The sequence below is a fragment of the Pleurodeles waltl genome, chromosome 2_2 (genome assembly GCF_031143425.1).
Source record: "Pleurodeles waltl isolate 20211129_DDA chromosome 2_2, aPleWal1.hap1.20221129, whole genome shotgun sequence".
Classification (NCBI taxonomy): Eukaryota; Metazoa; Chordata; class Amphibia; order Caudata; family Salamandridae; genus Pleurodeles; species Pleurodeles waltl.
This window is the reverse complement of record NC_090439.1, coordinates 767551265-767569146: the sequence shown is the minus strand read 5'-3', so window position 1 is coordinate 767569146 and position 17882 is coordinate 767551265. Positions and strand designations below refer to the sequence as shown.

Genomic DNA, 17882 nt, shown 5'->3' with positions numbered 1-17882 from the left:
CCCTGGAAACAAGTCTAAAGTCAATGCTTTCTACACTACAGTGCTTCCAGAATGCAGCTACTGTCATTCATCTAAGTATTGTGCCACTGGTCAACATCCCTAAGTCATTGGCTGTCATACACACTTCCTGGACACAGATGCCCCACAACCTGATACCAGCCTCCTGTTGGGCACCATTATTTTCTTCTTTAATATTTTGCAGTGTGACAGCGCAACCCCAACCTGAAGGCATTGGATATATTGTCTATAGCAGGTGTTATAATATATATATATATACATATCCTCAAAATGTCCAGGCATGGATGTCTTACAAAGGCATATGAACCATACAGATACAACCCATAAGTTCTCACATTTTCATACGTGTTGAAGTTTAGCAAGTCAAGGATGTTACTAGCAGACTTAGAAAATTGTTTCAGAAGAAATGTTATTTCATAGGGTCAAACCAGGAAGCAGTGTCTAGCAAGGCAGCATAAACATCATCACTTTAGTCACTTAACAGACTTTGTTGAGAAATCTTCCAGGTAAGCACTGCACCAAGCAAAAGGGTTCGTGTCTTTCTTGTTCATGTGCCACAGCATCCTCTTCAGCCTCAGAAGCCCTCTGTGTGTGCATATTCTGATATTATTATCAATATTGTAAAAAAGAAGTTAAACACCCATACATGAGGCTGCAGGCCTCCTCACAACCTAGACACATTGTCACAAAGTTGCACCTATTACTTATCCTGACAACTGTGAATTCTTCCAGTGGACAGCACAATTCTTCCATTCTAAAATGTTTCAAATCTAGGAACATCCATCCTCAAGAGGCAGGCTTGACAGCAGGAGCAATCATGCACAGCAGAACAAGACACAAATGTACATAGGAATCTCTCCTCAGGAGATTGCGTTCAGCCATCCTGGGACAAGTCCTTGCAAACAGAGTTTAAAATGGAGGCCCAGTGCATGAATCCTTTGTATGCAGGATAGTAGAATATTCACAGGCATATCAATTATTTTCTATTTCAAGTCCAGATGTTTGATCAAACTCAAAATGACCGGTGGCTGTAAATTGTACTCAAACCTAAACCCTATAGTATGATTTTCAATTTAAATTCCATAACTCTTTCAGAAAACAGCTTTGTAGTAGCCACTCACACAGAAGTGACAATGACTCACCAAAATACAATTTAGGAAATGTGAAGATGGAGCCGGATGCCATCATAGCAACATATATAACAATAATACCATCTGAAAAACAGGACTGTGGAAGAAAGTACAAACATGACCAAACAGGTATTGTTGTAGTTGGACTCGCACTCCAAAACGAGACAGCTGGTTTAGGGATGACAGCACTTTTGTTTGTAGGCGATTAACCTATTCCTACAACAAGTCTCAACTGTTGGCCTAACCCTCCAGGCTCACAAGCAGTACCTCACCAAAGACCCAGATAGTAAAACATGATTTCTGGCAGCCTTATGCATGGATTCCAGATTGCAACATCTCAGGGAAGCTGTGGTGGAACGGACGCTACCCTTTTCTCTTGTTATAAATAAGTGTCAGACACACACAGGCAATGAAGGAGATGTAGTAAAAATTGCAATCTAGGGTAAAATGCATGAGCTGCAATGATTAGGATAACACACAATAAAAGAAGCATAATTGTGAAGATGAGAGTTGTGAACACAAACTCCCCACAATCCTTACATGAGATATAAAATCCCTACTATCTAAGCTAATGAGAGCTAGGTGTAAGAAACCTAATCTGCCAGGACCTTGTCCATAAGAAGCACCCCCCAACCCCTATTACCTTGGAATGAGGTATGTAGGTCAGACTTCATGGTGACACAAGGACTGAGTTCTGCAGCAAGGTGACGTTCAGTGTAGATGGCATGTGGAATGGATCCCTCTAATGACGTTGTCTGTGTGAGATGTATTTATACATATCATGTAGGACCCCTGATGCAGTTATGTTCCCAAAAAACTGATAGAGACAGACTTGTGGTGGCAATTATATAAACAAAAGCCAAGTGTACATTATTTTCCTGTCACACGTAAGTAAGCGAGAGACATGATGTTAATATCAACATACATCACTGATCATGACGCTGACAAGGGCGTCTTCACAGAGTGGGACTGATAATGCAAATCAAAACATTTCTATAACTATAAACAATGGCAGCCATCTTAAAAGAAATAATAAAATAAATGGGCTAAGACAGAGCAAGCTAAGTAGGTTAAAAGTCACAAGATGACAGGGGCACAAGCCTGCAAGCCAAAGGACTAAGCTAAACTCCTGAGTCCCAATAAAAACTAAATTTGATTCACCACAGAATTACCCTGTGCACCACAGCTAGTGTATCCTGTACTGCCTATTTGTTAGAAATGGGGTTTCTGGTTGGCTAGGGTATGTACCTCAGCCAGGCAGAACTTACCCACTCTAGTCAGGGCAAGGGAGTTACACGTCCAAGATAACCCCTGCTCACCCCCTTGGTAGCTTGGCACGAGCAGTCAGGCTTAACCCGGAGGCAATGCGTAAAGCGTTTGCACAACACACACATACATGTGACGCAATATCCCCACCACAAAGGAAACACAACACCAGATTATATGAAAATACACTGTATTGTACACAACGTAATTATTAGACCAACATCACATAACCGTAGTATCCTGCTACCTTAGCAGTTGTCAGAACGTTACACATTAGTTACTCTGCAAACTAGCAGTAGTCACACATAACACACAGGTTACTCAGTATTCTGCAACATAAGCAGTAGTCAGGAAACACGTAATTACATTAGAACACTTGTCATAAGAATATCATAAAACGCCCATAGTAGGAACAGTAGAAAACCTATGGCAAGTTAGGGAAACATATTAGCAAGTCATGTCCATAAAAGGAACATGTGCACACATATGTAAAAGCATCATGTAACAGGTAGGCAATATATCACAATTAGAAAAGTCTGTAACAAGAACTTCAATTATGATCCTATTGGTCCATTTAAAAGTACCTGGTAGATGGTAGAGACACCTCCAGTGCCTAAGACAAAGAAGAAAGGGGCCCCCAGCGCTCCTCTGCGCAATGAGGGGGCCTCCTTAAAGTCCTGGGGAAGAGGGGGGCGGCACGCACCTCCTCTAGACGAAAAACGGGCCCCTCTGGGGGCCGTCAACACTGGGGGCCCCCTAGGCCTCCACCGGCCCTCTCGAGGGGGGCCCAGGTCAGGGAAACCTTTGAAGGGGGAGGGGGGCGCCTCGCACCCCCTCCTGGGTGAAACACGGGCCCCTCTGGGGACCCGCTAGCTCCTGGGGTCTCCCTGGGCCTCCGTGGCCCTTCCTCAAAGGGAGACCCCTTTATGGCAAGGCTGGCCCTCGCAGGGGCCCTGAGGGGTCTGGGGGTGCAGCGAGCCTCCGATGAGGCTGCTGCCCGCTCCCCAGGCAACCAAAGCCTTCCGAGGCTTCTTAGGCGAGGGAGAGGTGTCCTCCTCTCCCCTCGCCCTTCCGACGGCGAGCGAAGCCTTCCGAGGCTTCTTAGGCGAGGGAGAGGCGTCCTCCTCTCCCCTCGCCCTTCCGACGGCGACCGAAGCCTTCCGAGGCTTCTTAGGCTAGGGAGAGGCGTCCTCCTCTCCTCTCGCCTCTCTGATGGTTCTCTGGCCCAAGGCAGGGCCTTCTGGTGCCCCGGGGGCGCTCCTCGGAGCGATCCCTACCCCGGGGGCACCGCTAGGAGCAGGCTTGCTCCTGATTCTGCAAATGTGGCTTCTCTCGTGCCCCGGGGGCACTGAGCTGAGCGCGGTCCTCGCGCTCCGAGGCCATTCACCAACCCGGCTGCGGCGGTGATCCCAATTAAGCGCTTGTCAAAGCGCTAAGAAAATTATGCAGCCTGGGCTGCGGCGGTGATCTGGGGGTCCCAATCAAGCGCTTTTCACAGCGCTAAGAAAATTATGCAGCCTGGGCTGCGGCGGTGATCTGGGGGTCCCAATCAAGCGCTTTTCTCAGCGCTAAGGAAATAATGCAGCCTGGGCTGCGGCGGTGATCTTCTTTAAGCTATTGCAAGAATGCCCTTTTCTGGTGAAAGCATTCTGGGCACAGATTTTAAAAATCGTTGCAGGGGTCAGGGGCCACAGCACCCTGCCCCTGGGAACAACTAAGCAAAAAAAGGAGCACAGGGCTGGTGGGCCCAGCTACAGGCCAGCACAAGGGGTGCAGATGGTGGCAGTTCCTCCTAGTGACCAGGCAGGTCACAGGTCAGCACAGCAGCAGCAGTCCATGGCGGTTTCCTGGTGAGTCCATTCATCAGCGTCCTGTGTCCAGTTTCAAGTTCCAAGAATGTTCAAATTGTGGGGAAAATTCCCCTGTACTTATAGTCAGTTCTTACAGTGTTTTACAGTGGTAGGGAGAGGAGGTTCCAGCCAGTTACAACTGGTTCTGGGAGTGCCCCCTCTCTCCTTTCAGCACAGGCTCCAAACATCAGTGGGGGGTTAACGACCCTATTGTGTGAGGCCAGGACACAGCCTTTACAAATGTAGGTGTGCCCCGCCTCTCCATTCTCTCAGCCCAGGAAGACTATTCAGTATGTAGATGCACCTCAGTGACACCTCCACCCTCCCTGTGTACAGGCTGTCTGAAAAGTATGCACAAAGCCCCAACTGTCACTCTGCCCAGACGTGGATTGGAGTCAAGCTGCAAAACACCAGAATCATAAGCACAGATAAATGCGCACTTTCTAGAAGTGGCATTTCTGTGATAGTAATAAAAAATACACCCACACCAGTAAGCAGTATTTATTATCCCCATCACAACCATACCAAACACGCCTACGCTAGCCCTCATAAATCAGACAATACCCCTACACATAAGGCAGGGCATTTCTAATGCAATCCTATGAGAAGGCAGCACTCACAGCAGTGAGACACCAAGTTAGGCTGTTTGTCACTACCAGGACAGGCCATGCAATATGGCACATGTCCTGCCTTTCTACATACATGGCACCCTGCCCACAGGGCGTACTTTAGGGGTGACTTACATGTAGTAAAAGGGGAGTCCTGGGCCTGGCAAGTAAATTTAGATGCCAGGTCCCTGTGGCAGAAAACTGCGCACACAGGCCCTGCGCTAGCAGGCCTGAGACAGGTTTGAAAGTCTACTTCAGTGGGTGGCGCAAGCAGCGCTGCAGGCCCACTAGTAGTATTTAATTTACAGGCCCTGGGTATAGAGATACCACTGTACAAGGGACTTATAGGTAAATTAAATATGCCAATCAGGTATAAGCCAATCATACCAACTTTAGATGGGAGAGCACCTGCACTTTAACACTGGTCAGCAGTGATAAAGTGCTCAGAGTCCTAGAGCCAACAGCGAAAGGTCAGAAAAACCAGGAGGAAGGAGGCAAAAAGACTAGGGATGACCATGCGTATGGCCAAAAGTCCAACACAACCCCCTACCAGCCAAAATCCAGGGGAGAACAATCAATACCTTGATGTACTTTCCTGATTGGGGCGATAGAACAAGGACCCAGGCCCACAACAGCAGGGGCATGTTCCAGTTCTACGCCTTCCTGACTCCACTGGGATCTCTCTGTCAATGCGTCCCAGGCAGCCTAGACCAACCCACGGGGATTCTCTAGCTGCCAATGGCCAGAACCAGGCCCCAGGCCATCTAGGAGCCTCTGGTCTCTGAAACCATAATGAGTGGGGGGCGGTAGCCCCAGGCGCAAAGCAACCTGTCTCCACTCCATTTCCGATCGGTTCAGGGGCTCTACCCTGCCACTGATCCACCAACCTAGGGTCCGCACCCATAGGTTCTACAGGGGCTAGAGGCGAGGCTCTCCTCCCTCTACCCCTCCTTCTAGGATCCCGCCCTCCTCTCCTAGGAGGGGTATCACCAGAATCCACACTTGCCAGGGTGCTGGGTACAGCAGCCCTGCACAACTTTCTCGCCAGCCCAGGATCACTACCTGGCGACTGACCACCCAACCTAGGGACGACACCCTTGGGTTGCACCGGGGTCCGGGGCGGGCTTCCCCCTCCCTGAACCCCACTTCCAGAGTCCTGCGTCTCCCCACCTCGGGAGAAGCCACCAGAAGTTTCACACAGGGGGGTGAGCACACTAACCGCCCCCCCAACCAGGTCAGAGTTTACCCCCTGAACCTGTCTATCTAGTCCAGGGACGACACCCTTAGACTGGACCATTGCCCAGCGAACCAGGACTTCCTTGGGAGCACACCTACCCCCTACCAGATCAGAGCTTACCCCCTGAATCGGGCAATCCAACCCAGAGTCACTACCCTGCGGTTGAACCACTGCCTGGCGCACCAGGACTTCCTTGGGAGCACACGTACTCCCCATCAGGTCAGAGTTTACCCCCTGAACCTGATCATCCAACCCAGAGTCACCACCCTGCGGTTGAATCATTGCCTGGCGCACCAGGACTTCCTGGGGGGCACACCTACCCCCCATCAGGGAAACACTTTCCCCAAGGGCCACACAAGAGTCTGGCTGGCGCAGGTCTCCTGACCTCTGCCCATCGGACAGAGTCTGGATTCCTCCCAGCCCAGAAATGGTCTCACCAAGGTCATTCCTGGGGGGCTCTGCACTCAGAGCTGACCCCTGACCCTCCAGGTTCTCCACTGGGGCCCGCAGCCCCCTCTCAACCCTATGCCTGGATTTCCGCCTCATCCGCTGTAGAGCGAGACTACCAGACACCAGGACCGGCGGAACGCTATCACCAGCCACCCGCCTAAGTCCTAATGACAAAATGGGATCCTTCTGAACAGCTGGCCCTACGGCACAGGTTAGGCTCACCTCCTGGCGTTCACTCATGGAACCTTCAGGGGCCTGGGACGGTATCTTGGGCACCTTGGGCCTCAGCCCAGCCCCATTCCCTCTCCTCTGAGACTGGACATGGGGTGCCTTACCCGCCCCAATACACTGGGACCTACCTGGGACACAAGCCTTTCCCACCACACCTGGTTGGGAAACACCTAGACCACTCTCATTAGGAACACCCCCTAATGTCACACCAGACCCTCTGGTACGCAACCAGAAGTCTGCCTCCTTTGCAAGCTCCCTGGAGTCAGAGAGCTCACACACTGACAAGTGTTGGCGTAACTCTGAAAAACAACAACGAAACAGGTGCTCTCTGAGAATCAGATTAAACAGCCCTTCAAAATTGTTTACTGTGCTACCCTTCACCCATCCATCTAGTGCAATGCAGCAATCCTCCACAAACTCCTCCCAAGACTGGTGGGACAGTTTCTTACCACCCCTAAACCTTTTTCTGTATTCTTCAGGGGAAAAACCATACTTCACAATCAGTGCGTTCTTCACAGCGGAGTACCCCTCCCTGTCACTCTCTTCTAGAGTCAGTAGGGCATCCCTCCCCTCCTCAGGAATAAAACTCCCTAGGCCAGTTCCCCAATCCTTCTCAGGGATCCTGCGCTCTACCAGAGCCCTCTCATATTCCTTTAACCACTGACGTATGTCACCCCCCTCTTGGAACCTAGGTACCAGATCTATGGGTATGTGAGGAACATCTTTGCTACAGCACTGTACATTGCTGCCACCACTGGACTCCACCTGCAGCGCTGGTGAGTCCAGAACCTTCAGACTGCGCTCTAGAGCGAGTCTTTCTCTGGCAAAGGCCCTCTCTGCCTCTGCCATTCTCTCCTGTACTAAGGCCTTCTCTACCTCAGCCCTTCTCTCCTCAACAGCTAGGCGCGCTAACTGCAACTTCAGGTCCCTCTCTTCCCGCCTATCTCTTAGCTCATCAGGCGTCAAGGAATGAGAGGTAGCCCTGCTTCTTACACTGGACCCAGCAAGGGACTCCCTATCACTGGGGCCTTCCCTGTCAACTGGCGTCCCCAACCGGTCATTCTCACCCTCCTGATCAGTCTCTCTACCACTCTCTAGGGATGAGGTCTGGGAGCCCTCCCATTGGGAACCCTCGCTACACTCAGGATCCTCTGGGTACCCCCTAAGCACACTCCCTCCCTGGGTAAATGTCACAAACCTTTCAAAGAAATTAAGAGATCTCCTGAGGTCCCCTTCTACAGGCAGCCCTCTCTCTCTACAGAACCCCTCTAATTCCTCCTGCGTGTAAAACGGCAGGTCCTCTAAATCAAAGGTAAGCCCCATCTTAAAAAGGTACAAATAACTCAACTGTGACAACCACAATACCCAAGCGTGAGAACTGAAAACAGGAAAAATGACCAAAGAGAGAAAGTTAAGAGAAGCCAAACATGTGATGGTCTAAACGCAATCCTTGTAGTGAAATAATGAGTCACAATGGTATTGTGCAAGCGCAAGTCCTATCCTCACCGCTGACTTCCAATGTTAGAAATGGGGTTTCTGGTTGGCTAGGGTATGTACCTCAGCCAGGCAGAACTTACCCACTCTAGTCAGGGCAAGGGAGTTACACGTCCAAGATAACCCCTGCTCACCCCCTTGGTAGCTTGGCACGAGCAGTCAGGCTTAACCCGGAGGCAATGCGTAAAGCGTTTGCACAACACACACATACATGTGACGCAATATCCCCACCACAAAGGAAACACAACACCAGATTATATGAAAATACACTGTATTGTACACAACGTAATTATTAGACCAACATCACATAACCGTAGTATCCTGCTACCTTAGCAGTTGTCAGAACGTTACACATTAGTTACTCTGCAAACTAGCAGTAGTCACACATAACACACAGGTTACTCAGTATTCTGCAACATAAGCAGTAGTCAGGAAACACGTAATTACATTAGAACACTTGTCATAAGAATATCATAAAACGCCCATAGTAGGAACAGTAGAAAACCTATGGCAAGTTAGGGAAACATATTAGCAAGTCATGTCCATAAAAGGAACATGTGCACACATATGTAAAAGCATCATGTAACAGGTAGGCAATATATCACAATTAGAAAAGTCTGTAACAAGAACTTCAATTATGATCCTATTGGTCCATTTAAAAGTACCTGGTAGATGGTAGAGACACCTCCAGTGCCTAAGACAAAGAAGAAAGGGGCCCCCAGCGCTCCTCTGCGCAATGAGGGGGCCTCCTTAAAGTCCTGGGGAAGAGGGGGGCGGCACGCACCTCCTCTAGACGAAAAACGGGCCCCTCTGGGGGCCGTCAACACTGGGGGCCCCCTAGGCCTCCACCGGCCCTCTCGAGGGGGGCCCAGGTCAGGGAAACCTTTGAAGGGGGAGGGGGGCGCCTCGCACCCCCTCCTGGGTGAAACACGGGCCCCTCTGGGGACCCGCTAGCTCCTGGGGTCTCCCTGGGCCTCCGTGGCCCTTCCTCAAAGGGAGACCCCTTTATGGCAAGGCTGGCCCTCGCAGGGGCCCTGAGGGGTCTGGGGGTGCAGCGAGCCTCCGATGAGGCTGCTGCCCGCTCCCCAGGCAACCAAAGCCTTCCGAGGCTTCTTAGGCGAGGGAGAGGTGTCCTCCTCTCCCCTCGCCCTTCCGACGGCGAGCGAAGCCTTCCGAGGCTTCTTAGGCGAGGGAGAGGCGTCCTCCTCTCCCCTCGCCCTTCCGACGGCGACCGAAGCCTTCCGAGGCTTCTTAGGCTAGGGAGAGGCGTCCTCCTCTCCTCTCGCCTCTCTGATGGTTCTCTGGCCCAAGGCAGGGCCTTCTGGTGCCCCGGGGGCGCTCCTCGGAGCGATCCCTACCCCGGGGGCACCGCTAGGAGCAGGCTTGCTCCTGATTCTGCAAATGTGGCTTCTCTCGTGCCCCGGGGGCACTGAGCTGAGCGCGGTCCTCGCGCTCCGAGGCCATTCACCAACCCGGCTGCGGCGGTGATCCCAATTAAGCGCTTGTCAAAGCGCTAAGAAAATTATGCAGCCTGGGCTGCGGCGGTGATCTGGGGGTCCCAATCAAGCGCTTTTCACAGCGCTAAGAAAATTATGCAGCCTGGGCTGCGGCGGTGATCTGGGGGTCCCAATCAAGCGCTTTTCTCAGCGCTAAGGAAATAATGCAGCCTGGGCTGCGGCGGTGATCTTCTTTAAGCTATTGCAAGAATGCCCTTTTCTGGTGAAAGCATTCTGGGCACAGATTTTAAAAATCGTTGCAGGGGTCAGGGGCCACAGCACCCTGCCCCTGGGAACAACTAAGCAAAAAAAGGAGCACAGGGCTGGTGGGCCCAGCTACAGGCCAGCACAAGGGGTGCAGATGGTGGCAGTTCCTCCTAGTGACCAGGCAGGTCACAGGTCAGCACAGCAGCAGCAGTCCATGGCGGTTTCCTGGTGAGTCCATTCATCAGCGTCCTGTGTCCAGTTTCAAGTTCCAAGAATGTTCAAATTGTGGGGAAAATTCCCCTGTACTTATAGTCAGTTCTTACAGTGTTTTACAGTGGTAGGGAGAGGAGGTTCCAGCCAGTTACAACTGGTTCTGGGAGTGCCCCCTCTCTCCTTTCAGCACAGGCTCCAAACATCAGTGGGGGGTTAACGACCCTATTGTGTGAGGCCAGGACACAGCCTTTACAAATGTAGGTGTGCCCCGCCTCTCCCTTCTCTCAGCCCAGGAAGACTATTCAGTATGTAGATGCACCTCAGTGACACCTCCACCCTCCCTGTGTACAGGCTGTCTGAAAAGTATGCACAAAGCCCCAACTGTCACTCTGCCCAGACGTGGATTGGAGTCAAGCTGCAAAACACCAGAATCATAAGCACAGATAAATGCGCACTTTCTAGAAGTGGCATTTCTGTGATAGTAATAAAAAATACACCCACACCAGTAAGCAGTATTTATTATCCCCATCACAACCATACCAAACACGCCTACGCTAGCCCTCATAAATCAGACAATACCCCTACACATAAGGCAGGGCATTTCTAATGCAATCCTATGAGAAGGCAGCACTCACAGCAGTGAGACACCAAGTTAGGCTGTTTGTCACTACCAGGACAGGCCATGCAATATGGCACATGTCCTGCCTTTCTACATACATGGCACCCTGCCCACAGGGCGTACTTTAGGGGTGACTTACATGTAGTAAAAGGGGAGTCCTGGGCCTGGCAAGTAAATTTAGATGCCAGGTCCCTGTGGCAGAAAACTGCGCACACAGGCCCTGCGCTAGCAGGCCTGAGACAGGTTTGAAAGTCTACTTCAGTGGGTGGCGCAAGCAGCGCTGCAGGCCCACTAGTAGTATTTAATTTACAGGCCCTGGGTATAGAGATACCACTGTACAAGGGACTTATAGGTAAATTAAATATGCCAATCAGGTATAAGCCAATCATACCAACTTTAGATGGGAGAGCACCTGCACTTTAACACTGGTCAGCAGTGATAAAGTGCTCAGAGCCCTAGAGCCAACAGCGAAAGGTCAGAAAAACCAGGAGGAAGGAGGCAAAAAGACTAGGGATGACCATGCGTATGGCCAAAAGTCCAACACTATTCATAATGGCCTACACACCCAAAGGAAGATAGTCCTAAGCACTATCGAGGTGTTATAGGATTCAGCATTTCACCCCTGCCAAAAGCGTATGATTAGCAGGCTAAAGAGTGAGAGAGGCAGTAGGGGCTACTTCCAGCTAGGAGCTGATGGACTCCTCCATAACCAATCTCAGTACTAGTCTTTAGCTTTACCCTACCGGTTTGAGTTTATAACTTAATGAATTACTGTAGCTTTTGACTCAAAAGGTATATTGGTGGTATAGATACAAATACTTTCAACAGAGACTAAAAAAGAGGTAAACAAACATGATAAAAAGCCTAGTTCCAGTGAAACTGCCACAAAAAGGTAGACAGAGAATCAGGTTGTAATCTGAGGTCAGCGCCATCCAAGCTGACCGCTAACCTCGTAATGTGGCAGCTGGACTGCCACAACCGCAGTGGTCCAACAGCCACTGTGACTGTGGCAGACCGAGGACCACCACACTCATAATCAGGCCTTATTTTCCTACCTGCAATATTCTATTTTATAACATTGTCATCATAATATTTATTAGACCATATTTGTATACAATTATATTTAAGAAATGTTACAGCTATACACCTACACAGCCACAACACTTTTCCATGACAACTAATGCTGCATTACCCTTAAATTATAGAGGAGGCTTAGACAATGTTTGTTTTTAGTGATGATGAGGCAGACATCAGTTGGTGTACACAGCCTGCAATGCGGTGCTTTGGTGTCACCTTCTGGAACTTTGCTGAAGCCACAAAGAGTTCACAGATACAGCTTTGGGGACAAAGCCTGGGCACCACCAGAATTTGCCCTGCATGGTCTTTGCATATACAATAATATGGGGGAGGGAGAGAAGCCCAAGTATTCCTTAGGGCAGGGCACATTGTTAAACCATAGAATGACTTTTCATGATGTTCACAAGAACCCCAATTTAAAACGGAATTCTCCCTTGTTGGTGTGAATACATACATAGAGTACTGGTACTAGCATCTAGGTACTTCCTATTGTAGAAGAGTGTGTGTACAACACAGGAAAGGGAATCATATGGTTTTTAACTATTTATGGATTCCCTCAGGATGATGCACATTCATAGTAGGCAGTAGATAAAATCTCAGGGACTCTGAGCCTTGGAAATGCGAAAATGGAGGATTACCACTAACTCTATGGAGATAGAGCCCATAATTACCACAAATCAATCCTGCCTTGCCAAATAGCAATGCAGCAAGTGCCATCTCCCCAATCCAACATGATGGAAGTTAAGTGGATCACTGATGAAGAGATTCTGTTTTCTAAATGGTTGAATTTGCACCTTTGCTCTCATTTTGAAACTGGAGGCCTTGGGAAAACTCTGGGCTGTTGGTTGATTGAGCCTTGTCCCTTTCTCTGTCATGGTCAAGAGTATTGTTTTAAGTAGTTATTTTTTGTGAATTTCTATCCACCAATGTCACAGATGCCCCCCTTCCACACACTAGTGGCAAATGATCCTTCGCATTGATAGGTGGTTTCTGCAAAAGTTAGTGTTTATACCCTCCAGATAAGGGTTCTGCTGCCATGGATGGAGCAATGTTGAGATGGGAATGCTCCCTGCATGGTGTACGGTCATGACCCTTGCCTTGCATGCCAAATTACAAAAATATGGTATCCTGTTTTTAAAAAGCTGGTCCCAGCCTGTTGCTAATCTACTTTGTGCTCAAAGGCCTAGGACGGCCTGTGACTTAGAACTGATATTGGGACTTTCCTAGTGTTGCCCCATGTAGCACTGTGGTGGCAGCATACTGTGTTTTCTAGTGAGTATAGCGCAAAAAAGCCTTTTAACCAGTGTCATTTGAATGGGAGCCTACTGGATCATTCATATAAAGTGCTACTGCTGATGATGAACTGGGAATCTAAGCAACTAGAACCTATGAGGCAGGATGTATGAGTGTGTGTTCTTGAAGTATGGTGTGCACTTAAGTTCCTAAGTAAACCAGAGTGGCACATGCTGGTGGGCTTCTACTGTGTAAGAATCCTGACCTGTTCTAGTGCAGAAGAATGCAGTGGGATTGCTTTTCCAGACACTGGAAGTGTATTGTTGACATTAGATGGAAGCACAGGAAATCTGACACTGATGTGAGAAAAGAGGACATAGGCTTTCCCTTAGAAATTCAACTAGGTCCTTTCTGATAGAGGGTAGCACATGAGTCTTCCTGAGACTACTATTTGGTGTATGGCAGAGGTGATGGGTGAGACTGGCATTTCTGTTGTTATAGAATGAAGGGTCCTTTAGAATGGAAGCAGCCCTATGTCTCTCCCCTTGACCCCAATTAAGTGTGAATGTTGATAGTCAGGTGCAGACTGCTCACACCTTATTGTGCCTCTGTTGTGGTTGCTTTAGCCTGGAGACAACCCTACTGCAAAGTGCATCACTCAAGATAAAGGGTGAGGCTGCTGGAAGAAAGCCTGAGAAGACACACAAAAAGGGAAGTTACCTAAACCGGTTCTGAAAAACAAACAGGGAATACTCATACCTTGTCTGCCAAATCTGTATAAAAAGGGAGGTGTTGACAGAATTATAACTGCCCCAAATTTGTTTCTGAAGGAGGTGGTGCCCCACAGAGTGCCTAGAGGTCTGCTGCACAACCAGGGCTGATATCTGCTTGGCAGCCAGCTTTCCAGCATTGAGGGGACATCAACTCAAGTCTGATCTGGAAGAAGAATTACCTGACTTTTCCTAAGAACCCAAGAAGACCTGCCTCAGTGGGAGGCAAGGAGAGTCAACCTTGTAGGCGAAGCGGATAATTGAAAGGGGTAGAAGCAGTTGACCATGGTTGATCACCAGAGACTCACAGAAGAAACTGGTGTGATTAAAGTTGTAACCAGTCCCAGATATCCTCAGAGGAACTACAACACTTCTGAAGAGTTTCCCAGTGCCATACCACAGCTTCACAACCAGGGCAACTTAGCCCAAAAAAATGACTGTGTGCTAAAGAGGAGGAAGCACTGCCCCTGATCTAGAGCCTATGCCACGAGAACCCCAATGTTATGGTTCCCAGGTCGGGGGAATCCCATTGTCCAGCTGAGCCCCTCCAAAAGTGCCATATAGAGTGGTGTGCCTGGATTCATGAAATCGATTGTGCAAACTCAGAGGTTGCCTTGTCCAGTGGCCACTACGGCATAGCACTTTATGCACTTTTAATACAAGGTTAGTGGTGCATGCACTGGGCCGACTGGACTTCCTGCAAGGTCATGCAGGGTGAGTGAGCTTCTGAGTTGTGAGGCAGTTAAAGCTTGTGTTCACAAGCCCGAAGCCACTTCACCTCTGATTTGACCCACTGAAGACATATTCAGGGATTATTTGTTATTTGTGCCCAGTGGCATGCTGGAGTGCAATGTTTCCCTCAGCCACCCTGGTTTCCGTGAGTACCCACAATAAGGGCACTTTTCAATTAACTAAATGAAAGCACATGGAGTGCTTTAACTGTTGCTTATATTCATGGCGTGTTAAAAGCACCTAGGGCGTTTTAGCCGTTGCTTAAATTCATGGTGTGATAAAAGTGCATGGAATGCTTTTCTACTTGCATTTCAACCTGCCTAAATTCATGGTGTGATACAAGCACATGGAGTGGTTTTCATTTGTGTAAACTAATGGCATGATAAATGCACATTGAGCGCTTATCAAAATTGCTTATGTGCATGTTTACTGCATGCTCAAGGAGCGCTTTCAATTGGCTTATGGTATGGTAAGAAGCACGCGCATGGAGTACTTTAACAATTATTCCTACTATAATTTGAGCCTGCGATGGTTTGAAACACACACAGGGAGTGCAGCTAGTTCACCAAGACCCCACTTTGATGACTGTCAACTGAAGCGATTTTGTTGGGGTGCTGCACAACACATTCCTGCATTGACAACCTACATAGTATTTCCTTATTTTTGGATGCGCCGCTTATATGTGTGTGCAACATTGGGGAAAATTACTTAGTGATGTCTTAACTGAGTCATACCCTGGGTTCCTGTGGTAGTAAGGATTCCTGTCTCCTCAAGGATCCTTTCTCTGCAAGATTCCACAACCCTGCTTCCTTCAGTTATCCAGCGTACAACCAATACCCCAACAGGTGCATACACAGTAACCCATCTACATCTTCAGGTAGTAAGTAGTACTTGGGGTTGGAAGGGATTACATAGGGGATATCTGTACATTCTTATTTATGACTGGTTCCTCCTTATTTTTAAGATGCAATCACTTATACATAGAAGAATACCACTTCAGAATTTACCAGGTCCTCCTCCATGTGCTCCAGCCTTCTGCCTTGACCTCTCAACACATGTGCAAGAAAGAGAAAAGGAATTGTGGAGTTGATTCACATCAGCTCTGCGAGACCTAACCTTGGGCTTAGGGTAAGGTTGAGGATGTCTTGGCACCCAATCCTACAAAGAGGAGGAAAAAAGGGGCTTAAGCCCCAGCAGGGACCCCAACTTGTAGGGAAAGTTATAAGTGAGTTCTTTCGTGTACCAAAGTACAGAGGGCCTTAGACGATGGAGAAGGGCTTTTCAGCTTGTACATCATTGTGGGCTTTTAAACTGGTGAGGTGAGAATCAAAAAGATTGTTGACTTTTTTGGGATTGGTTGTGGTTGTTAGTGAGATAGGACTGTCTCACACAGTGATCATGGAAGGCTTCTAAGGACAGAAGTGTGGTCTACTTCACTGAGGGAGCAGGATGGTATGGAGGAAGTTTGGATTTAGGGGTTTAAGTGATTCATCCTGTGCAGTGGTTTATGGGATACCAATAAGTGGGGCCTCTGATGGACTAACGTGCAAGCTTCGATATGGAATACTGTCACATCGAAGTGAGCATCTTTTAGAACTGTAGCTCTTCTCTATGATCTTTTCTTGAACTGTTTAAAATCGGAGATAGATAAATGGTGTAATGAGCCATTTGCTGGCTCTTTCGCCGGAACCTTTCATCTACCCACCATTGATTTCCTCTAAGCAGCCATTACTAAAGAGGATGATGATTGTGTTATTATTTGTTGGGTGGCTCTTATTTTTAACCCCAGTTTATCAGGGAAAATCAAAGAAGATGGTTGGAGGAAGAATTATTATTTTTTTTTTTTTAAATATCCAGTACCTATTTTGTGACAATTTCATAGGGCTGGGCTAAATAGGACATAAAGGCCAAGTCCACATAATACTGCACATTTCATGATCCTGTGCGTGCAGCCGGTATCAGGATTGAAAAAGTTAGCACCGGCACCCCGAACAGCCATCAAGTTGTGCAATGCTATACGGACTAAGGAAAAATGTGTTGGAGATGGGAGTCTTTAAAAATGTGCCTTATCAAATCCAATTTTCAGATGAAAGCAACAGAATGTTGCTATTTTATCCCTGCAATGGGAGCAAGCCCTCCAGGTTCCACTCGTCTTTCCTGTGAATACAGTGAGTCAAACTGCTTAAACAGTCATCGAAAAAAGGTACTATGGATTCATAAATTGAAAGAGGTTGTTCACAAAGTGATGGTGTAACAGCTGCATAAAAGTATGCTGATACCCAATTTTATTACCTGAAAAAGTGCTTCTTTCCTTGCAAGGTGGCCCTCTTTCAATTGCTGTTGCAGTGCATAAATCAGCTCTTCCTTCTCTTTGATGAAGTCCACAGCATCCAGGTTCTTCTGGTGAAGCAGCTCAATCAGTTTTTTGTGATGATGAATCTGAAAAGGGGTCAAAGTATATCTGAAACTTAGAATACTACATAGTAGAATTTTTCAAGCAACAAAGGATCACTCACTCGAGGGAGTGAAGAAAATTGAAGAACTCAAAGACATTTTTGTGTTTAGGCCGCAGTATTTAATTGATGGGCATCAGTCACCTTTTGTACATGAGAAAGTACAAACCACCTTTTGTACACGAGAGAGTACAAAGTAAACTATAATGTATGCTTTATTTCTCCCCGAAACCTAATACCTATCTTTATTTTTTGTCAATCAACGAATTAGGTTAACATGCTACTTCATACCAGCAGATCAACATAGTAAACTCAAAGTAATTCCACCAGTTAAACAGACAGTTGCACACTAAAAAATGTTACATTTTCATTGGCTCCTAACCTGCCTGTGAAGATCACATAATTATAATCAAACTAGAGTATTGGGAGACAAGACAATTTGCTGTACAAAACAGTTTTGTAATCTGAATTTTCGGTGCACGGAGGCTGAAAATCGAAACGAAAATGCTGTTCAACTCTGTGCTTTCAAAGCAGAGAGACTCCAAAACATTATTTAACGTTCCGCGTTTTGTGTTCTCATCCTGTGAAAATAATTGTAATGATTTTAAAACGAGCATTTTCTCAGAACTTTAAAGAAATTGCCCCATTGGTCACATAAGCACAGACGGTGAAGGGATGGGGCATAATAATTTATTTATTGTTATGTATTGTTTGTTTTATTAAGAAGACGGCCCCTTTGGGTGTCTAAACATGCTACAGATTGCTAAAGCGGGCGTATTTAAACTTAAAGCCGTTTAG

General features: G+C 47.8%; 1 protein-coding gene across 2 annotated transcripts in view; it reads right to left on the bottom strand.

Moving 5' to 3' along the window:
• LOC138282607 (polyamine-modulated factor 1-binding protein 1-like) overlaps positions 1–17882 on the bottom strand; it is a 1030040-nt gene that overhangs the window by 516156 nt on the left and 496002 nt on the right. For both annotated transcript variants that reach the window (XM_069220389.1, XM_069220390.1), the window contains exon 11: positions 16924–17070. In XM_069220389.1, the coding sequence (XP_069076490.1) occupies positions 16924–17070 (147 nt within the window). The remainder of the gene's footprint in view (positions 1–16923; positions 17071–17882) is intronic.